Source organism: Epinephelus fuscoguttatus, linkage group LG11, assembly GCF_011397635.1.
Source record: "Epinephelus fuscoguttatus linkage group LG11, E.fuscoguttatus.final_Chr_v1".
Taxonomy (NCBI): Eukaryota; Metazoa; Chordata; class Actinopteri; order Perciformes; family Serranidae; genus Epinephelus; species Epinephelus fuscoguttatus.
Window position 1 is genome coordinate 14,561,141 of NC_064762.1, and position 23,558 is coordinate 14,584,698.

Sequence of the window (23,558 nt, forward strand, 5' to 3'; positions counted from 1 at the left end):
TTACTCAGTTTTTGTCTCTCCCATGACGTTATTCCTCTCTCCTACAGCAGCCATTACAATTACATGCACATGGACAATTATGCAAATTAGGCGATGACATCATTTAGCGACTTCTAGCGACTTTTAGGACAGCCAATAGCTACTTTTCTTACTGAGGACTTGGCAACAGTGCCAGTAACAGCTGAACTAAGCTAAGCTAAGTAACTGACAGAACCTCAGTCAGCTTTCCCCTTTCCTGTTTTATTTTACTATGTGCTAGGCTCGTCTATGCTGAAAAGAAAACCCAGTTTTGAAAATTGAAAGACTGCTGTCACAATCTTTATGCATTGTGTTGTATATTCACATCTTAAGTTAGGTTAGCTATTGTTAGCAAAACACTAGCCAACTGGCCAGCTAACGTATAGCTACATTAAGAGGAGTTAGCCTAATGTTTGGTTTACTTTCTCTTTATTTTCTTGGTAACGTTAAAGACGTTTGGAAAGGACTGACAGGTTGGTTGCTGACATATTTTTGAGATGAGTTAGCGTTAGCCAGAAAAGACCATGGCTTATGTTGCTTTGTCTATGTTGTTTCTGGAAGGCTACGTCCTGCCCCAAAGTAACTGTTGGTGTTATTTATCTGCATATAGCTACATCTAGCACCCCATCGTTAACATATTCTTCCATCACATACTGCAGTCCTGCTGTCGGCTTCTTGAAGCTATATTGCCTCTAATAGATACTGTGGCACCCGTCTACACTGAACCGGCATTGCCATGTTTATTTCCGTCAAGCTTGTCAGACCTAGGAACAGTAACTAAGTTGGGGAGGGACTTATGCTGCGTTCACACTATAAGCGACTCGGCAACAGTGTTACTAGCTACATTTTCACTGTGAAAATGTCACTGTGGAAGTGTTTCTCAGGTGCTCTTTACCATACCTTTATCGTCACAGGCTTGTGTGTGTGCTACTTGCCACAGATGACCTCGAATGAACATCATCTTAAGTCTGTATTTAGACATAAAATATCTGTGGTTATGATCAGTGTCTGGACCCTGTTTTAACATCACATTTAGCTACCCCATTGCATCCCCGTATGCACTGCAACATACTTAAAGCTAGCATAGTGTCAGCTAACTAAGCAAAATAACACAGTACCACGGCTAAAAACAAACTATATGACTGGCGCCTCACTGGGCCACTGGAGAAAAAAGTCTCGTTAGTATTGCATCATGCCTGTCAGCAGTGACAAGTGTCGGGCGTCAGTTTGTAGCGTTATGTCACCAGCTTACATTGAAAATGAATTGCAGCATTAGGGTCAGTCTTTTAGTGAGCTATAGGGGTGCTGCTGAATGAATTTTGTTTCCTTTTGAAAGAGCTAAGTGAGCTGTTTCTAGTTTTGCTGCTGGCTTTGGCTTCTTGGACACAAGTGCTATCAATCTTATCATCTAACTTTCAGCAAGGAAGCCAATAAGTGCATTTCCCAAAATGGCCAAATATTCCTTTCACAAAAATCCTGGAAATTGGCTAGATAGATTAGATAGATAACACAACAGTGTACTAAATTGATGAAAGGTCAAATCCAGGTCAAAGGCTAAAGCTATCAACATCTTCATCCTTCTTACCGCTGAATCCTTCTGTGTGCGTTGGCGAATGCCCCTCCCACCGACGACCAGCTCCACTGCTAGACTCCAACCTTGCTGTTCACAAGTGCGAGTGGTTAAATGTTTGAAATATTAATATGAATATGAACAGATTCCGTTTAAAGCTCCCAGCAATTGTAACAATAGCTATCATTGGATTAAGGAGGCTGCTCACCACAAGTTCACATGGGAAAACCTCTTCATCGTAACTGGAGAACTCTTTGAAGGTCTCAAAGAACTTGATCATGCAGTCATCCTCCTTGAGTGTTGCGTACTGTTGAAATGTTTGCTGGATCAACTTCCGTAGCTGCCTTGACTGGATCACAAGCAGGGAAGTTTAAATTATTACTTTATATTCACTCTGATGACGGTACCACCCAGTAGTAAATTAGGAAAATTAATTTGGGGTTTTCTAGTCATTAGTGGGAAACTTTGGCAATTTTCAACCAGGTCTGTCTCACCACTGTGGGAGGAGTGTGTGCAGATGAATGGTTTGCCATGGTCTGTTTGACACAGACCTGGTTGAAAATTGTCTAAGTATCCCTTTAAAAATCGAAACCACTGTTAGGATGGTTTACCTTCATGCTGTTAATAAGTTCTTGAGGAAAGAAGAGGTCCAGGCCCACTTCTTTTCTTCATTTGTGAAGGAAAATTTAGAAGAAAACAAAAACATAGGAATTAAAACAGTAAAATAAAATATTGCTACCAGATTGAAACATCATCTTCTGAATGTCATCTTTCAATGAACTACAGAAATGGAGGTCAAATCGCTTCAAGCTATTTACAACATTATCCAGCAGTGAGTGAAGTTATGAGTAGCTACAAGATTAATGGAAACTAAAAACTTACTCTAGCAGCTCAAAGTTGGACTTCTTCTCGAGACCTTTAGCATTCATGTCTTTGTAGAACCTCCTGTGATGAGAGTAAAAACATCTCAGCAACTAAAACTTTCTATAAAATGCACTCAATAAAACAAATGAAATCAAAAGTTTTAGAACATAAAGAATAAGAGGACTGCAGTGACTCACCTGATCTCCAAACACCCAAGCTGCAGCGCCATCCCTTCACTGACCTTAGAGGCATGATGCTGCATGTAATCACTACGCACCTGCCATTCAGTGAAACAGAGAAATCAGATGTATAATATTTTGTGGCCTGTGCAGTTCATGGATTGGGGGCTTGTTACCTCTGTTAAAGGTACTGAAGATTTCACATTTGTATTTATAGATTTGTACAAAAACAAGAAGTCCCACCTTCAGAAAATCAAATCATATCAACACAAAACCAGTCAAGGAAAATATCATTACAGCACTGGACACACTGACAGCTGCTTTCTTATGCTGTGTGAAAACAACACCTCTTATTGCCAAATATCCATTGGGAAAAAAAATCTAATACTACACCAGCCAGAAAGCGAAAAAAACAACAACAGCAAAATACACTGTAGCTTGTTACCTGTTGGTAAAAATACACTAAAGTTGATCTGTCATCTTTGAATTTTTCCAAGAAGTTGACAGGAACGTATCTGATGCGGAGGTCATACCTGCATTCAAAAAGAAAACAGAAACATCAGGCATCATTACCAAATGCCAAGATTTGATAACAAAACACTGCAGATGTCTGTCAGCAGATAACATTTGAACATAGGGCTGGGCGATAAAATCACTATTAATATACCCACACCAACACCATTTATAATAATATAGGGTCAAGTTGCATTACATAACACATACCAGTGTGCATCTCTCATCTCTCACTCTTTTTTAGAGCCGTAGCCTGACGTGCAACCCCCTAGAAATGTAACCACCCATCACAGCGATGCAGACCCCCTGTCTGTTTTTGTAAGCTGAAACGATTTCCTTCAGTGGAAACAAAGCTTTTATTTACTTTAATTTCACAGATAAGAAACAATAAATTGTGAAGACAATAAAGCCTCCACAAGATAACATTTTAAGTCTTGTGTGTGATTTATCATATGAGCAGAAGAATTCTCCGCTATTTGCTAGGCTGATTTAGGCAATGTAAAATGCCATAGGCTTGTGCTAATACCGTTAGCATGTTATGTTTGTTTGGAAAACGTGTTTAGTATAAGACAGTTATTTCGTCGGTGATCCTGTGAGCTGTAATGGAGACAAATTTTGTACCGTTACCTTTGTTAAATGTTGCTGTTGCCCTGGCTTCATATGAGTAGAGGAAAAATTCGCTAGCCACTAGGCTAATTTATACAATGTAAAATGACATAGACTTGTGCTAAAAACATTAGCATGTTGTATTTGTGGGGACAATGTGTCCAGCAAAACACAAGTGCTTTGTCTGTGAATGCTGCCAGTTATAGTGAAGCCAATTTGTGTATTTGTGTTTGAAAGTGTCTCTATTAAGCCATGTTTAATGTGTATTTTAGGTGTGTTTTGAATCAACTAAAATTTACAGCACTTCTGCTGACAACTAGTGTTTTAGAGGTGTAACTGTTGTGCAGCTGCATATTTTCAAACAGGAATAAAATCCCTGTCTCTGCATTTTACTTTGATCACAGTCTATTTTTATAAAAGTGCGTGTGACATCTCAAATGTGGCTTTGACTTGCAACTTAAAACATGAAGCTCATTTCATACAAAATACAGAGCGTGTATTGCCAGTCAGCCTGTAAATACCGAGATATGAATTTTTCTCTATATCGCCCAGCCCTATTAAGACAATAACTCTACAAGATCAAATCAGATACAAACAACCTGCTAATCAATCTATACCTCCACTCAGCTTCCACATGATGGCTCTCGTAGCGTTGCTCCACCTCCCCAATGGTCATATCTGGATGCAGCCAGTGTATTTCGTCTGACTTCAGGTGCTTCAGCAGGAGACTGTAGCATCCTGCATGTGTGATATTCGGTCCCAATCGACCACTGTTCAGAATCGAACGAATGATGGCCTGAAAGAGACAGAATATGCCAATCAAAAAACTAATAATAATAATACTCTGAAATGTATTGCACATTGTGGTTGACACTTGTTTCATCTTTATTGGTAAGGGCCAACAATTAGCTGTAAGAGAAATAAGGAGAGAAAGCTTTTATTTTGCCTGTTGCTACAAAGAGTGTAAGATTATTTGTACGCTGATAAAGGATTTATAACTTCCCTGCACGTTAAGAAGGCCAAATAAAACTGATTTCTGGCTCAAATACAATGCACCACCTTCAACCTTGACAGCTCCTCTTCACTATGTTATCAAGCTATATCAGATAAACACCATTTCCCTCTTACTCAAAGTCTTCTGACACATCCCCTCCCATTCTCATATTTGGATTTTTTGGCTCACTCTCACCCTAATTTGCCAGGCGCTGTCACATTTAACCAGCTTGAAGTTCTTGCCCAAGGAGTTGTTGGTGCAGAAGCACACTTTGAGGATCTTGACGGGCCCTCCATCCCCAGCTGAATCAGGTGTGGAGTCTGTGCTGCTAGGTCTTGGACTGGACGCCTTCCAGGCCAGGGTGTCCCCGGACATCACCTCATACATTCTCACAGTTGGATGGGCACCATCATATCCACATCATCCTTTTGACAGACAAAGGAAAAATACTTTAAGATTTAGAAAGAAAAAAGAAGAAAGCCTGCTAAAGGTGCAAGCCAAGAACAATGTAGTGACAATGAGTACACACTGTTCTGTGACTTGCTTCATCATAGTGCTGTAGTCATGCGGTGCTTCATTCATGCTGTGATCTTGTGCCATGTGGTGCCTATGACTCACATCATTAGATTCTGAGATCCACCTATTACATTCCTCCCTAACCGTGATTTCAAGTGAGGGCCTGTGTGACTCACACAGCAAGATTGGGACAGTGTGGAGACTTGTATTTTTCATCTACATCAGCGAAGAAAACTCCTTAATATTCCCTCCATGGTAAACATAACTTAGATTTTATTACAAACGCATATATGTTGAAAAAAATTACCAATCTACAGTCTGAGAGTGAATACACAAATGTTGCAAACTGGAACATCTAAATCTGTCCGAAACCACACAGTGATGACTAACTGACCTGTGTAGTAACCTCTTTGCTATAGGCTGTTATGCAACTTGATTCATCCTGCAATAATCTGAAGTGGAAAAATTCAAATGTAGCACGGAAGCAGCTCTTTTGTCCATCTTACAGGAATAATTTGGAATTTTGGGAAGTACTCTTACTTGCCTACCATGATTTAAATAGGATTGACACCACTCTCATGTATGTAAGTTCAATATTAAGCTCGAACCAGAAGATGTTAGCTTAGCTTAGCACATAGACTGGAAGTGGAGGGAAATACCTAGCCTGGCAACGATATCAGCTCACCAGCACCAGATGTGGTAGTAGGTGGATTTTGTTACCTTCAGACAGAGCCAGGCTAGCTGTTTCCCTGTGTTTCCTGTGTCTTTGTACTAAGCTAAGCTAGCCAGCTGCTAGCTCCACCTATACATTACATATTTACTGTAAAGACATGAGAGTGGTATCAGTCTTCTCATCTAACTCTTGGCAGAAAGCAGATTAGGAATATAAATTCTTCAAATTTGGAGATTAACCACAGCATTGTGTGAGACACACAGTGTGTCTCAAATCGCATACTTCTATACTAAACACTATTATCAACTACTATCAACTATCAACACTACTATTTTGAAGTACGTTCACATTGCATGGTACCGTAAAATGCAGTATACTACTGGTGCATTAAAATGGTCCAAAAGTTGGTTGTGAAATTATGGACACTTGATGGACGGTTGCCATCTTGCAAACTTCTCAACTTTTGACATGGCAGCTGGGAGCCTTTGCACGTACTTGCACGTTGCAAGTACCATTACTGTTGTCAGTCAAGACTAAAGTCAACAGCCAACTGGCATGTACGAAATACCTCTCCATAGCCGCAGGCGGCAGTAGTCTGTATTCATCATTCAAAAAGGGAAACCAGAAGACCCACAGCAAGGATTCAAGACACTAGTTAGCCAGCTAGCACATTAACAACACAACCCGACGCTGAGAGAACAAAGGATATTTACCGACATTAGTCAGTAGTAATACAAACAATCATGAAGTGTTTTTGCTAAAAAATAACCTCCCCTAATATGACAAAAAAAAAATTATCTCATGCCCTCCTGGCTCTAGCTTTTTGTTTACTTTCCTCAATTCCATTTCTCTTTTTATGCACTGAGTTGAACTGCCAATAAGAGGGATTTCTCTCACCAATGAGTCCGATGCAGTTTCAACATGTTGAATCGGCCAAAAAACAGCCAACAAGGGTCAAGTAATGTCAACGGTGCGGGACATACCACAAAAACAAGGGCAACTGATGGTCACTGATGGCCAACTATCGTCTTGGTGTGTCAGGGCACTTACAGTAATGGCAATATTTTTTGACAATATCAAAAGAATGATTATTTCTATTCTTGCACAAAATATATATAAATTAATGCACTTTCCATGACACTATTTTCAAAAACTTTAAATGCCTTGGCTCAGAGTAGCAGGTGGCACCATGTATGGTAGCCTCGGCCACTTGCATGACTCTGTATGTGAATGGGTGATTGTGACATGTAGCGTAAAAGCGCTTTGAGTGGTCGGAGGACTAGAAAAGCACTATGCGCACTAAGTGCAGTCCATTTACCTTGATTTTTATGTCAATTTCACAAACTTTCAGCAATTATAAGGACTCATGGGAACCCTGTTTAAGACACGAACACCTAACAAAAACACATTCAAGCAACAGGAGATCCTGCTTCAACCACTTAGCGTTAAATAAACATGGTGACGGTTACTGAAGATCATAAAAAGTTCAGCCCCCAGCCACAATCACAGTCACATCTACACACCTGTAAACGGTCAACTAAAATCTTTTCACTGGGTGAAAAAGCTGAACGCCAGCTGCGTTCACTATGATTGAACTGTCAGGCTACATCTGACATTGAGAGGGGCAGCGACTCATGCATCAAGTACAAAAATCTGAAAATACTCTCTCATCTTAGAGCAGCCAAACACGAGTCTGACTCTCCACTCCTCACATTAATACTCTGCCCTGCCAATCAAACATCTGAGAGCATGTTGACTCAGCAAACACGGTAAGAGCAAGCTAAATACTTTAAAACAACCCTGACAACACACCCAGCTGCGAGGCATGTCTGCCGGTCACCCACCTCACAACAGTGTCCGTCAGAAAACGGTCATAACTTGTTTTCTCATAAACGAAGCTCCACGCTGTGAGTCTGCTGCGAGGGAGCTGAGCTGTGTTAGTTTCTGCAGGGCTTTCCGCCGCTGTTGGACAGGGTTGTGTTTTGTTAGCCTGAGGCCATGAATTCCCCAGCAGGGCTGTGTGGGTGTGTTTGTGTGTAACTGTGTGCGTGTGTAGTGAGAAAGGGAAAGAGGGAAAAGATGAGAGCGCAGCATGGCCGGCATGTTGCACCATCACCTGGGTGTGGGAGGCCTGACAGGAGGGGAGTGAGGAGGCACGGGGTGAAGTTTAAGATTACTTAAGATAAAGAAAAAAAAACATCCCTGGTTTGGTTTGAAGAATGAGGGGCTGTGGATACACAAATACATTCCTTGGCTCATGTGGAAGAAACAATGAGTCAACCCAGTGACATATATACGTTACAGATTGCTGCGAATGCTCAGACAGAATTGCAAAAATCTGCCGTGCCAAAATATTTGTCAGCTGTGGAACAAAACAAGGAAAGAAATATGGGAAAAAAAGACAAAAATCTGATGATGAGTGACACCATAAATAGCTCTGGTTGTGGTGAAATGTTTTTTATGTTGCTGTTGAATTCCTGTGACCTCCAGTCTAGTTCAGGTAACAACTGCGTGAGACTTGATTTTTGTTTAGTTTTAATTCTTCACACTTAAACACTAAAACCAAGAACAATGGGGTATAGAGAAAATCTGTTTAGAGACATCATGTATTGAAAGATAAGTTTCCTTTTGAGCCAACATCCTCATCTATACATTTATTAGATTACTATTAATTGGAGATATCACAGATTTCACACAAATAAACTTAAAAAAAATGACTAGAAAAACATATTGCTGAGTAAAATGTTTGTAAATGTACATTTTTTTTAATCATTTGAGAGCTGCTCTCAAACGTTCCTCTTTCACTTTGCTCTAAGTAGGAGTATGTAGCTTGATAAATGTCTTCTTGCAACCCAGTCACCAGAAAAGTTGTTGGCATTGTACGATTCTGCAAACCACAGATACCGGTGATTTATTATGTAGTGGACACGTTCAAACTTTTTGTTTCAACAACACTGTGGTTGGTAGAAAAGATTTCCGCACACTTTCTTCACTTCAAAGTGAATCACTAGATAGATATAAGTGTGTGGAAATCTTTTCTACCAGTTTGGACTGTTTTTTTTTTGTTTTTGTTTTTTTTTACTTTTCCACTCTGTTGTCACATACACACAGGCCCAAAATACACACACATGCACAAGCAGGACCGATACATGCATTAAAGGGAGAAATGTCAGAGCAAGGGGGGCTGCTTTGGACAGGCACCCCAAGCAGTTGAGGGTCTGGTGCCTTGCTCAAGGGCACCTCAGCAGTGCCCAGGAGGCAATCTAGCATCTCTCCAGCTACCAGTCCACACTCCATACTTGGTCCATATGGGGACTTGTACCGGCAACTCTACAGTTTCCAACCCAAGTCCCCATTGACTGAACTACTGCCGACTTATTGACGTTTCCGGATCTCTGCCAAGACTACGTTGGGTGGAGCAGTGGTTGTCCTGCATCAACAACACTGTGGTTAACATGTGGTTAGGTTTAGGCACAAAAAGTATTTGTTTATGGTTAGAATAAAGATCGTGTTTTGGATTAAAATACCTGGTTTTGGAGGCACAAATCCAGCAGGAAACACAGTGGTCTCTATAAAAAGCCACCACTTTTCATGCCATTATCCCGGCAGGAAATGCAGCAATGTCTTGGTAAGAAACAACCATTTTTTTGCGCCACTATCCCCACCGAAGGGTCGCTACATAATACCCACACTTGGAGCCTAAAAAGCCACTGGAAACACAGCAGTGACTCCCTAAAACACAACCGGTTTTGTTTGTTGGTCTCTAACGGTCTGCAGTGGTCTGCAGCTTGGCAGGCGTCTCGCCACGATGACACACCATGCACCATTCCCTCCACATCCTGATGACAAAGTCATCTTATGTAACATTCATGGTTTGCAGAAACGTATAATACCAACAATTTCTTCTGGTGACTGGGCTACTTATTGCTCATGCTCTTTTAATAAGTGTAATTCGTAGAAGTTTAATAAATAAAAGCTTTCCATCAAATGCCTAGTCAGACTCACAGTCTTGATTGCTTATTTTTTAATCAGATAATTAAGGATTTAATTCATAATTTTGCCAAGGCCCAGGGCTCTTCTGTAATGTGGACATTTAATTTCATCTTGTGGGAAGTCACAACAGTGACCTCATGAAGCAATATGAACTCATATTTATACTGTAATGCTGCAGAACAATAGTCTTACAGTGACTGGAAAGGGGACCTATAATGCTCATTTTCAGGTTCATACAGTACTTGTATTTTGGGTTTCTACTAGAACATATTTACATGCTTCGGCGTTCAAAAATCTTTTTTCTTTCCTCATACTGTCTGTGCTGGAACACCTGTCTGAAATGCTTTTTAGCGCCTGTCATTTTAAGCACCTCTACTGATGCAGAACAACCACTGCTCCACCCAGCTTGGTCTTGGCAAGGTGCTGGAAACATCAATAATAAAAAGATTTAGCATGTTGCTACATGTAGCAGTGTATGTAATGTAAACACTTGCAGTAGCATACCTGACACAGATGCCCATAAAAAGAAATCTGTCATGAGCTGACATCATCACGAAAGTAGAAAATATATTGGAAACAGAATACATTTTGAAAACTGTACTGCATTTAAATGGAGTCGTGTTTACCGTGTTAATGAGAAGAGTCCATATGAACGCCCCCCTTTTGGTGGTATTCATGACCTCCTAAGAAGCTCTGAGTTCAGGAGTTCATGTTCATGACTTTCCATGACGTAAACATGAGCTCATGGGTTCCACATGAGCATATTTGGCCATATTTAATATGAACATAAAACATCAGCAGTTTCATATATATGACAAAATAAGAAAAGCTTACAGGTCCTCCTTAAGAACAGAACAGTCCTCTCAAAATAAGCACTGTAAACAAATATTACCCACCAAGTGATAAAAGCCCCAAATTAAAATCACTGACGGCCATGAAGTCCTTTCTTCTGCACGTTCCTAACAACTCTGGTTTTTAAGTGAACAAAAGCGACACTTTCCAGGCACACAGTGCTGTTGCCTCCTTCACACACTGTCATGCTGGCACTTGAGTTGTTATGGTAACAACTGTTCCCGAGGGAGATTTTTATCACAAACTGAGACCAAGGTGGAGTGAACTGACTCTTTGAACGCTCAGTCACAACAAACACTGCATCGGGAATACTCAGTACCCAAACATTTGTCAAGATTAGGAGTACGTCCTGAGCATTTACTGCTGCCAGTCTTCCATTTCTAAACTCGCGTGTTCTGTTAGAAATGTTCAGTATCCAGGAGGTGAGTGACAGGGACTGATTCAGGGTGACGGATTGTGACAAATGAGAGTGGAATTCCACAGCAGCCAGTGAAGAAGCTGCAAACGTAGACAAGGCTGCACTGGAGACAAAGAGGACACTGTCGATGTATCAACCTTTATTCGCTTACAGATGATAAATCAGATTAGTGCATATGTCTAAAGCTCAGGGTGTGGGTGTGGTTTCAATTTACAACACATGAAAAGGGGATTGGGTTCCCTTACCCAGGCCAAGTTGAGCAACAAACACTTCATTTCCTGCCTCCTGGTGAAGTTTTCTGCACCAATTTTTGTCTTTTCTGCATCAATTTATGATGTAAATGTATTTAATTTAATTGGGGGAGACAAGTACACATGATTTAAATATTGAGGGGGACATGCTAGTGAAGATTCTCAGTCATCCAGGTCATGATAATCATAAGTGCTATATTGTAGGCAACAGGACTTGCTTGAGTTTCTTGAAAAAACGAGTCACCTCTCATCCAAGAGGCTTCTTCACTTCTAACAGACTGGTGCGGAGTCGCAGACTTTGGCAGTGTGTTGGTGTGAACCCTTTACAGAGTCGTTGGGGTGAGCCTGGTCTCACTCCGAAGGCGCGTAGGCAGTGACTTGCGGCGACAGAAACCAACACAAAAAGGTCGTTTGCTGTTTTACTTTAACAGCACCCGGCAGCATCGGGGGAAACGCAGCGGGACAAGGACAAAGGTTCAGGCTGCGAAAGTCCGAGTGGGGCAGGCGGGAAGGAAGGGTGGTGGATGGGTCCAACAAACACCAACTTTCACCTGAGAGAGCAGTGTTTGCGTTCACAAGATTCTTAAGCCAAACCCTGTTCTTTTTTCCTAAACCCAACCATGTGTGTTTGTTGTTGAAGGGAAAAACAGTCAATTTGTGGTGTTCTACCGACGTAATGAGTTTATTTTGAAAGAGACTGTATGTTACTTTAAATTTCCTGTGAAAACAGAAGTGTATTTTAAAAGAAGATAACGCAAGTAACAGGCAGAACTTGACACAGCGTCCCAGAACGTCAAAAACCAACGCACCCAGGGTACCTTGCACATCGTATGTCAACGTGGAAAGTCTATGACCGAATGCCAATATGTGACGAGGTCGGAGTGAGAATGTGTTGTTGGGATCACATGTAAGCTCTCAGGGTTCCCACTGAGTTTAAAGCCTGCGACTCCACACTGAAGAAGCCTCTTGGATGAGAGGTGAAACGTCTTCAAGAAACCCAAGCAAGCCCAGTTGCCTACGATATAGCACTAAAGATTATTGAGAGGGACCTGTCCACTGCATACCTCCCGAATTCTACACCTATGTCTGGAGTTGCAACAATTCATTGATTGTTAGTCAATCAAAAGAAAAAGAATCTGCCACTATTATTATTATTAACTGTTTGTTATTTTTAAGAAGAAATGCCAAACTTTCCAAAGATGTGTAGTGAGGTTTTGATTTTCTCTGTTTTATCACAATGTAAACTGAGCAAACTGATTCACTGTGACGGACGGCTAACAACAATCACTTCTGTGTAGACAACTGGAGAATTGGTTTGACTTGCAGAGATTCTTGAAATAAGCAAACTTATTTCTGTCGTCATTTTTAGCCGTAGCTGTAACGTTTAAAGATATATAGTTTAACACCATGGTCCGACCTCACTGACATCACTGCTGTGCCTTTTTATGTACCATGTTGCTTTGTTAGTGCCCAGTCTATCAAACTGGAGCTACAAGGTGTACTGCTGTGGATGGGGGCCTCTTTAAAAAATCATTATCAGTTTAAGTGTATGCTTTATTTGAAATATTTTCCCTGCTTTACCATATACACTAACCAACTGAGGCAGCTGTAGATCAGCACCTCCATGGTCCCCAAAGCAAAATTACTGTTTTTGTTATTGGTGTCTGGAGGCTTTGAGATAACGACTTCAGTTCTCCATCCAAAAGGGCTGTCTGACAGTGCAATAAAGCAGTCAAAATATTCTAAATATAGCGTAGACTTTAACTGATTGATTTTTTTTACTTTTACGTGGTTTAAAACTAAAGAACTGAGCAGCGTTTGCTCAGCTCTGTTTCATTATTTGTACCTGGCGTGTGGGTTATTGTCAACGGACACTGCGATTTAGTCTATATCTTTAGGTGTTGGACTTTTGGTCATATATGACAAGATATTTCAAAGATGTCACCTTGGATTTTTGGAATAGTGTGAGGTACATTTCTAGCTGTGACCTGCATTTCTATTACTCGCCCTGCCGGCAGGTTGTTTGGTCGGTTTCCCCACCCTTTGGCTGCCACAGGAAGCCTGCCTAGAAGGCTGAGATTTTGCATGGAGGTTAATTGCGTGTTTGTGCTCGTGTTCATGCCAATTGGCTGGGAAGGTGTGGGAGCAATGGGAGTGGCCTATTGCAAAAAGGTGCATAACTTCCAAATGGATTCACAGACTTGCCCAAGATTATGTGGAAAGATTGTTCATGAGCCAGAAGATGAAGCTGATTAACTGTTCATGCCAAATGACAAAACAAGGGAAACGAGTGGATGCACAGCCCAGTCACCGAAAGCAAACGTTGGCATTGTACATTTCTGGAATCCACAATATGTTACATTTGCACATTACATATCATATCAATGTTTCTACAGTGACAAAGTACATGAGCTGACTGTCGTCTGGAGGTGGAAGGGATGGTGTGTCATCGAGGCGAGACGCCTGCAGCTGATCGAGATCAACAAACAACAAAACTGGTTGTGTTTCAGTGAGTCACTGCTGAGTTTCCATCGGCTTTTTAGGCACCAAACGTGACTGTTCTGTAGTGACCCATCACTGTTTTGCCAGATGGGAGTGCCACCAAAAAGTGGTTGTTTTTTACTGAGACATCACTGCATCTCCTGCCAGGATTGTGCCCCAACACTGGGTATTTTACGCCAAAGCATGATGTTTTCCCAACCATAACCAAGTGGTTCTTGTGCCTAAACCTAACCAAACATTAACCACAATGTATCAACATATCTGAAACATAATAAATGTAATGTATCCGTGGTTTGGAAAAACGTACAGTGCCAACATTTTTTCTGGTGACTGGGTTGGGATGCATGCACGAACACGGTCGCAGCTCTTACAAATTTGTGCTTGTTTCACAATTTCCTGTCATTTTAAAGACAAAACAATTACACAATCAAACAAGGTTTGAGTAAATTAGAGACAGTTTTCCCATAACATAGTTTGTCCACCAGAGAACATTAACAAGTTGTAGAGATGCACAATAATATCGGCACGTCATATGATGTGGGGTCTACGGCGTCAGATATAACTACCGTGACTGGCACTAGTAATGTAGGAGCTATGCCCAGCTACATGAGATGTTTACCCGGCCTGACCTAGCTGACGCACTTTTCACGGTTGATGCCACAGCTTCCTTGGTTGTGTTGAGTTCAGACAATTAACTGCAGGTTCCAGTTGCCAAACAATCAGCGTGTTTATTCGTACCACCAAACACAGGTCAAATTTCTTTCTCTTTCATCCAAACCGAATTCACGGCACATTGCACACTGTCCGGCGCCACAAACCTTTTGCTCCAACAGCAACAATGCTGTTCCCACCTTTACACACGAACACTCCAAATATCAACACAGTGCCACCCAGTGTACATGCAGAGTAAGTACAACCAATGTCTGCTGAGTGAATAACGTATTTGGCTCTTACATATGACTTACAGTACACTGAAAGGTTTTTCTTGTCTCCAACTGCTGGTGGGCCATCACGATAAGAATATTACTACAGAGGAGACTGGATGATCATTAGGCGGGGAAAAAGTGGATCGGTGTCGGCTATCGGTCAAATGAGTTGTTACATATCGGGATATCGGATATCGGCAAAAAGTTAAATATTGTGCATCCCTAACAGGTTGACTTTTCAACGCAAAATGTCGCACTCAGTAGGTATGTATCTGATTCACAATCTCTCTGTGTCTCTATCTCTGCTAGATTTTCCTCATTACCCAGCCACAAAGAAACAATGGTAATCAATTGACTGGCTTGTAGATTTTGAAATTCACTAGCCACTGTGGCCAGTGGCCAAAAAGTTAATTTCCAACCTTCGTTCCCACACAGCTTCAACCTTCAACTGTCTCTCTGAGTAAACTGCACGGTGGTGAAATGGAAGATAGAGAATCTGTCATGACATGCACAGGTGACTGTATTAATACCCATTCCTTCAAGAAGTGTCATCAGATGGTTCTTGACAGCATTATAGGAAAACTCCTAGAAATCACATCACACACTACGACCTAGTGTCTTTTTATCAGACTGTATTTTCCTGTCAAAGGTTATGTGAGAAAATGTTTTTGATGCTACATAAACTGGAAATCTGAGCATTGTTGACGAATCACTGAATCAAACAGCGTGAACTTCTTTTCTTACAAAGAGAAAGTGAGCGCAGGAGTTATCTTTTCCCTGTACGGTGCTTGTCAACACAGGCAGGTATTCAGACAGGCCTGCTCTCTGCACAGTGCTGAGCTGCCGAGGGTCTGCGTACTGCTCTGCCATGACCCCAGGCACTGGAATGTGGCTGGCTGCTTCTTCACCTGCACAGACTTGCTTTGATAATGAACAAAGTTCTCTCTCTCTGGAGGAAAATGGCAGCTTGTACTTCACGCTGTGCCATTATTATCAAGATCATCGCCTTAAAAAAATACAATTATTCAAGTTACAAAGCCAAGATTCACATTCTGCATGATCCCAACAAGAGTCAAAGTCTTTTTTTTAAAGGAAAAAACATGTTGTTTATAACCAGATACACAAATAATCTGAACTTTTAAGCTCATGTAAAGCTTTAAATGTAGCTCTACTTGGGTATTTCCTTAACCTCTATAAATGTGGGCCTGTTGCCAGCACTTGTATTAGTTGTAATGGCTTTTTCAGCTCACCTCAGCTAAGGTCTGAAACCCCTCTGCTAACATGAACATAAGTATTTACTAATCTTGTGTCTTACCTGATTCTGGGTTAATTCCTCTCAGGATAAAAGCTTGACAGAGTGTTATTCCTCTCGGAGAGTCCAGGCCTGACAGCTCGTCTCTGGCTGTTAGTGGAGCAGGAGGTGGCAGGTGGCCACTCCCTCACCTTTGCAACTCTGCGGTAAGGTGGGCTCACTTCCTCATTTCACCAGACGCATTTTCTGGGAATATGGCGGATCGGCTCCTGTTTGTCGCGCAAATGATTCCAAAGTAAATGTGTGTGTGTTTCTTGTCTTGCAAATGATTTTTGCAGTGTTGTGGTAAATTCTAAAACTTTGAGATTTGGAAAACACTCCAAATACGTCGTAAAACTAAGTTTATTTAATAAGAAATAACGACTTGAATATACAGAGTGGCTACTTTTTAACTGTAGTCCTGGCTTGAAAAAATATGACACTTTGTGCGTATTTAATCTAAGTTTGGGACTTTCATCCACACTTTACCTTTTACAAGTTTTCCTCTATTTCCAGTCGTCTTCACTGAACTGATTTTGGCGTCATTGTGATGTAATGACACCGTCTAACCAGCAGATGGCGCCACAAGCTAAAAAATTTTACCTAACTTTTAAAGCCCATCTTTATGTTAACTGTATATTTTACAGGTAGATTCATAAATAACTGAATGAATGACTGAAAATAACAGCAAATGTCTTGAGTGTGTGTCACAAATATTTACATGTAATGAATGAATGACATTTTGACCACTGATATAGACAAATTAACTACAGTCTTAGATATTAAATATGCAAACGTTATCTCACCCAAGCCAAGATAAATAAAAAACCAGCCCATCAGCATCACACAATATCTCAAAATACTGTCTGTACATCTTTTACATTTTATTTTCATAAAACCTTATTCAGAGAACAGAATTAAGAGCAAATATGCAGTAAAAGAATCTAATAAAGACATTAATAACCCTTTGAAACCTGGAGCGACATCACTTTTGTTGTGCTGCTTTTTGATGCCTTTCACAAGTATTTTAACCTTTGAACCCTGAGCAAACTGGTGCGATTTCTTTCATAAACAAGCAATCAAATACTCAATAAAGAAAAAGAAGAAAGTGCATAATACTATGATGACCTTACATGATGTATGTTCTTTCATATACATATAGTCTACAGTTTTTATGGTCAAGCAACTCTGACTCAGTTCCAGATAGATACTAAAAGTGGTGATGAATGCTGTTAGGTTTGTTTTTTGGTCTCACAATATGTTCAAATGAATACAGATTGGTAAAGTATAGGATATATAACTATATTTTAAATCATCCTTCCCAATCAGTAGGTTTACTTCCTCCTCATCATGTCAGTCCAAAAGATTTTACTGTTAAATGTGGTCTTAAAGCACATCATCTAGTTTCATCATGTCATTGCAAACAAAGTATCCAGTTTATACCAAATAATAATAATAATAGTTCATTACATCAAAGACAATAACTTTGTAGTTATCTGCAGTGTAAGACTGTATGATTAATATTTCAATTTAGCCAACAGGGGCTGTGGTTTGGTGGGCAGGGCTCCCTTTGTTACATTACATTGTTTACATTTTTTAATCACTATGGCAACAGAACCATGAGCTGTGATCTCTCTGACAGTTTTTTGTTTGTTTGTTTTTTTTTGGTGCAAAGGCTGGTACACAAAACCAAGGTGGCAACATACATAAACAGAGATGGGAATATAGACAAAACAACAAACAAACAAAAAGAAATGTTATATGTTATAAATATGCTAGTTGTTATTACTGAGGGTTGTTCTGTGGGGCCTATGTGTCGATTAGATTTTAGATTTTATTTCAAATGTGCAAAAATCGTTTAAAAAATAGTAAAAAGAAAATTAAAAGTAAGAAAACGGGAAACCAAGAATACCCAGAAATCATATTCTGTAAACAGCACAAGTATTTCATGTCTAAAAAGGAGTGGGAAAAAGTGAAATGACTGGACTCAAATAGTACCCTTTATTATATTTAATCAATCAACTTAGTATTAAATATTAAAATTAATGTGAATGTGTGCGATTACACGTATATTTTTTACTGATAAATGAGATAAGAGAAGAGAGATGGGAGACTAATTATTAGAGAAAAATACATAATAATAATAATAATAATAATAATAATAATAATATCATATATAATATATGCAATAAATGTAGTAATAATAATAAAATAAAATATAATTACATTTTCCGGGCACTCCGGCTTCCTCCCACAGTCCAAAGACATGCAGATTGGGGACTAGGTTAATTGATAACTCTAAATTGTCCATAGGTGTGAATGTGAGCGTGAATGGTTGTTTGTCTCTATGTGTCAGCCCTGCGATAGTCTGGTGACCTGTTCAGGGTGTACCCTGCCTCTCGCCCAATGTCAGCTGGGATAGGCTCCAGCCCCCTGCGACCCTCAAGAGGATGAAGCGGTTAGAAGATGAATGAATAATTACATTTTAAAAGTAAAAAAATATAATAATAATTAATAAATTAAAAAATAATACAATAAAAGAAAAAAAAGGAATAAAATTAAATAAAATTAAATTTAATGAAAATAAAACAAAAGTGGTGGCACATCTGTTCACCCTTCATGTCCCTGCGAGGATACTTGGGCTCAGGCCTGTGAGTGTATGAAGACACAAGTATAAACCAGTGGTGGAAGAAGTGTTTGGGTCCTTACCAAAATATACTTATATGTATCATATTGCTGCATTGTGTTTACAATGTGTAAACAGTAATTCAGTGTTGTAGCTGATGAAGTGGAGCTCATTTATCATTTTACATACAATTGAGTTGTTTAACCTGGAGCACTGCATCATATTTTATTAACTGATCATGTGTTTTGGTTTGTGAGTAAAATTTTGCTCTGTAAATGGTAACTACAGCTGTTGACGTGAAGAAAGTGGCATGAAATAGAAACACTCAAGTACCTGAGTAAATGTACTTTAAATGTTACTTTAAACTGATGATATGAACTGGCCCAGAAACAGTTACTTAAAGCTGAAATTCAATATATCTTTAATAAACATGTAGCCTGTGTGTTATTGACATCATATAGGACGAAACATATTTTTCAATAGGAGTCATCTTCATGTGAAATATAAAATGCCCTGACTGTTAGACCTGTCAGTGGCATGTGTGTGTGTGTGTGTGTGTGTGTGTGTGTGTGTGTGTGTGTGTGTGTGTGTGTGTGTGTGTGTGTGTGTTATGCACTCAGTCCGCTCTTTTCCTCGTCATAGCATCTAGTCCTGCTTTCTATGCCAGAGCAGTTTGGCATAGCTGTGCGGAGCAGTGACAGCTGTGAGGGAGTTCACGTCTGGGTCAGAACGAGACCAAACAACACCCTCCACCCAGCAGAGAGCGGACCAGTGTCAAGGGCAAGAATCCACAACAGGTGCCCGTCCAGCTCGGATTTGCATGCACTCAGACAGTAGCAGGCACGGGCTCTACAGCGGTGAGCTTTAGCTGGTACAATGGTTTCACTGTTCGCTGGCCTCTGTGTGATCATTAACACAGACTTTCAGAGACCCCTCCTGCCCCTGAAACTCCCTAAATCCTCACCTCCCCCTCACTGTGTCCTCACTGCGTCCTGCATGAGCAGTGCCAGTATGTAGACACATAAACTGGGGGCGCACAGGTGGCTCTGTGGCATGCAGAATGTGTCTTCTCCAGGGAGTCTGAGGTGTTGAGGGACGAGTATCAGATATGTTGTGGCAGCGCGCGGCAAAGGAGCTAATAATATGATTCACTGTTATTCTAGTCATTCTGTCGTTGGGGGCGTATAATGTGATGAAATAATGGAAAACATTCAGGCAACATCAGACGGCACAGTTGTGTTGTGTCTGATGTTTTATTTATTTCATACCTAGGTGATTATTTCAGCTTTATTTTTGATATCTGGGAGGACAAGCAAACTAAAACATGAACAAGCATATTGGTGTATTAATTAAAATTAAGCAAGTACTGTGTAAGACGTGGTTTTTCAAAGTGCAGCCCGCGTACCAACGGTGGCCTCGGAGATATTTTGTGCATCCCCCGAACTTGTCATGAAAGGCATGCATTGCATTTAAATCATCCACAATCCATTGAAATACTTGCACTATCAATAGCTTACATTTAATACATGACTCAGCTACTGCGTCAAACTGCACCCCGCTAACAGGTGTCTGTCAAGTTGGGATTGCACCTTGTGGGTGTCACATGAATTATGTTCTGTCACAGCCCAGGCCCCATTAGAAAATGTTGGCATTATAAGAGTTTGTGCAACCTACGAATATGTTGCATTAGCACGTTTCCTGTGAACGCTTCTAAAGTTGCGTAATGTGTGACTTGACAGAAGCTGAGAGAAGATGGAGGATGGCATGTCACTAAGGCGAGACAGCTGCCAAGTTACAGACTATAACAAGCGGCTTTTTAGCATGCTTTCCAACCCAGACTTGTCTTGCTTTGGTCTGAATCAGGGACTTATGTTGTTACAAAGCTGCATAACTGCCTAGAGTTGGTTCGTGTTCTCACGGCAGCATTTACAAGCGGACCAGATCAAATGCCTTGTGTGAGAAAGCTGCTCTTGATTGGTCAGAATTTCCATGTGGGAAAAATCCAGGAAGTAAACAAAACGTTGAAGAAGAGTACACTTGCAAGATAAATGTGACACTTTCTAATGTTACAATGGAGGGACAACTACGCAGGCTGATTTGAGCACTGCTCATCGTGGACTATATTGCTGTCATTGTTCATTTTAGTCAAACCATACAGTTTGAAAACGAGGCGCGGCTCCAACTAGAAAACAATGTTTTGATGCATTGGATGTGCTGAATGTGCATATTAAGGCAGTACAGGAGGAGGTGCACATTAATAATCCTCCAGGACTGTAACATGCTCATGTTTAACCCAAACAATGTGTCATGTGACTGCAGTTGGTTCAGATCCAGGTCGGAACACGTGCTCACCACAAACGAACCGCACCAGAGTTCAGTTGTAACCAGACCGAGACCACCTCTTCAAGAAGGTCTCAGTCTGGTTGTTTTGGTGCACACCTGAGTGTGATTGCTGTGTTCACACCTGCCTAAATGAACTGCACTGAGGGAGCAAATGAACTTGAGTTAGACTGAACCGAACCAAACAGGGCAGGTGTGAAAGTGACCTAGGATTGTGCCTCTTAAACGGCGCCAAATAAGCCAAAACATGATCTTTTCCTAACGATAACCAAGTGGTTGTTGCTTTCTTTCTTTCCTTTTCACAGTAGAACACACATACATATCATTCAAACAGGGCTCACAGAGTTGAGGGATTATTTTATAAAGAAAAAGCTAAACCTTACATGGACTTTTGAGGTAATAACACAGACATAAAGACAGACAATATTCAGCAGCAATCTTAATGCTACACCAAAATCTCAGAGACTGTGAAGCCTCTTCTTCTGTGCACACAAAGGCTGAATGGGAGAGATGTGAACAGAGGAACGGCTCAGCGTGTTCAAAATACAACACATCACTACAGACTCAAGGACGAGGAGGGAGTTTCGATGGAAAAATACAACCTGCTACTTCATTTCACCTGAAATAAAAAGTAAACAAACTGGCTCAGAACAGTCATGTTGACGGGTTGTATGAGGACACAGAGACAGAAAAAACAGACACATTATTTGAGAATGTCATACACCCATTTTGTGGAAATGTGCACATATCAATTAAAGACATTGTGGGATATGTAGTACCTTAGAAATGCACAGTGATGTACCTTGAAAATATGAATGATTGTGTAATTGATAATGATAGATATTTAAACATGGTATTATTCATTGAGGCAATAACATGAAGCTGGTATAAGACTGAATCCTCTGTGATAGCTGTAAGAGAGGTGTGTACTAGGGAGAAACACGACCTGTTAGTAAATGTTAGAAATGGATGATTTATGACACAGTGAAAAATACCCATGAACTCAGTGATAACTGTCTTTCTGGTTGTAAAAAAAAAAAAAAAAGTCATAAGCTCTCATGCACAGTACTTTTGGTTATGTGCATGGGCAGGTTATGCAACAGTGGGCCCCTGGATACAGATATGCAAAGGGCCCCAAAAACTCCCCTACATAGGAGCAAGGCACACAGACTTTGTGGTGGTTTTATGTCTCTTTAAGGTTAATCTGTTTTGTGCCTCTTTGACAGTATTCTGTATCCCTTTGATGTGAATTTGTGTCTTTCTTAGTCATTTTTCTGTGTCTATGTGATTGTTTTGTGTCTCTTTGAAGTAATGTTGTATATGTTTTAGTCCTTTAGTGTCTCCTTTATGTTGTTTCATGTGTCTTTGGTGGTATTCTGTATCTCTTTGATGTAATTGTGTGTCTTTTTGGTCATTTTGCGTCTCTTTGACGGCATTTTGTATGCTTTTGATGTAAATTTTTAATTTGTGAATTTGTAAATTGTCTTTACGTGGTTGTTTTGTGTCTCTTTAAAGTAATTTTGTGTCTCTATGGGTATTCTGTATCTTTTTGTTGTAAATTTGAATCTTTCCTGATCATTTTTGTGTATCTTCGAGGTTAGTTTGTTTCTTTTTATTAATTTTGTGTCTTCTTGTGGTTGTTTTGTGTCTCTTTGAAGTAATTTTGTGTCAGTTTTGGTCATTTTGTGTCTGTTTTAGGGTATTCTGTATCTCTTTGAGGTAATTTTGTGTCTTTTAATGTCTCTATGTGATTGTTTTGTGTCTCTTTGAGGTAAGTTAATGTTTGTAGTCATGTCTCCTTGTTGTTATTTTGTGTCTCTCTGTGGTAGTTTTTTCATGTCTTTTTAGTCATTTTGTTTCTTTGTGTAGTCATATTGTGTCTCCTTGTGGTTGTTTTGTGCCTCTCTGTGGTCATGTTGCTGGTTTTTGTGGTTATTTTGTGTCTTTTTTAATCATTTTGTGTCTCTTTGAGGGTATTCTGTATTTTTTTTAGATAATTTAGTGTATGTTTTAGTCAGTTTGTGTCTCCTTTTGGTTGTTTTGTTTCTCTTTGAAGTAATCCTGTCTCCTTTTCAGTCATTCTGTATCTCTTTTTCAGTAATTTTGTGTATCTATGCGATTGTTTGTGTCTCTATGAATTAAGTTAGTGTATTTCTAATAATGTGCCTCCTTGTTGTTATTTTGTGTGTCTTTGGGGTGATTTTGTGTATTTTTTGTCATTTTGTATCTCGTGGTTGTTTTGTGCCTCTCTATGGTTATGTTGCTCACTTTTTGTAGTTATTTTGTGTCTCTTTGCTGTTCCTTTGCATCCTTTTATTGTGTTTTGTGTCTCTTTGTGGTTGATTTGTGTGAAGATGAGTGACATTTTGCAGGTGAAGGCCAGGGGAAAAACCCCATTTAAAATTAAAGTATTTTTAAGTAACTTC

General features: G+C 40.1%; 1 protein-coding gene across 3 annotated transcripts in view; it reads right to left on the reverse strand.

Annotated features, from left to right (window-relative positions):
• ptk2bb (protein tyrosine kinase 2 beta, b) overlaps positions 1–16,379 on the reverse strand; it is a 36,209-nt gene extending 19,830 nt beyond the window's left edge. Inside the window, exons 1-9 of one of the 3 annotated variants that reach the window (XM_049589139.1) lie at positions 16,191–16,379; positions 4,940–5,169; positions 4,368–4,546; positions 3,077–3,164; positions 2,650–2,729; positions 2,471–2,533; positions 2,200–2,254; positions 1,797–1,937; positions 1,604–1,678 (exon numbers count right to left, since the gene is read on the reverse strand). In XM_049589139.1, the coding sequence (XP_049445096.1) occupies positions 1,604–1,678; positions 1,797–1,937; positions 2,200–2,254; positions 2,471–2,533; positions 2,650–2,729; positions 3,077–3,164; positions 4,368–4,546; positions 4,940–5,131 (873 nt within the window). In that variant the 5' untranslated portion in view covers positions 5,132–5,169; positions 16,191–16,379. Of the gene's footprint in view, positions 1–1,603; positions 1,679–1,796; positions 1,938–2,199; positions 2,255–2,470; positions 2,534–2,649; positions 2,730–3,076; positions 3,165–4,367; positions 4,547–4,939; positions 5,170–7,777; positions 7,936–16,190 lie in introns of those variants that run through there. The other 2 variants (XM_049589141.1, XM_049589140.1) reach the window with 2 other exon arrangements.
• Positions 16,380–23,558: the final 7,179 nt, after the last annotated feature.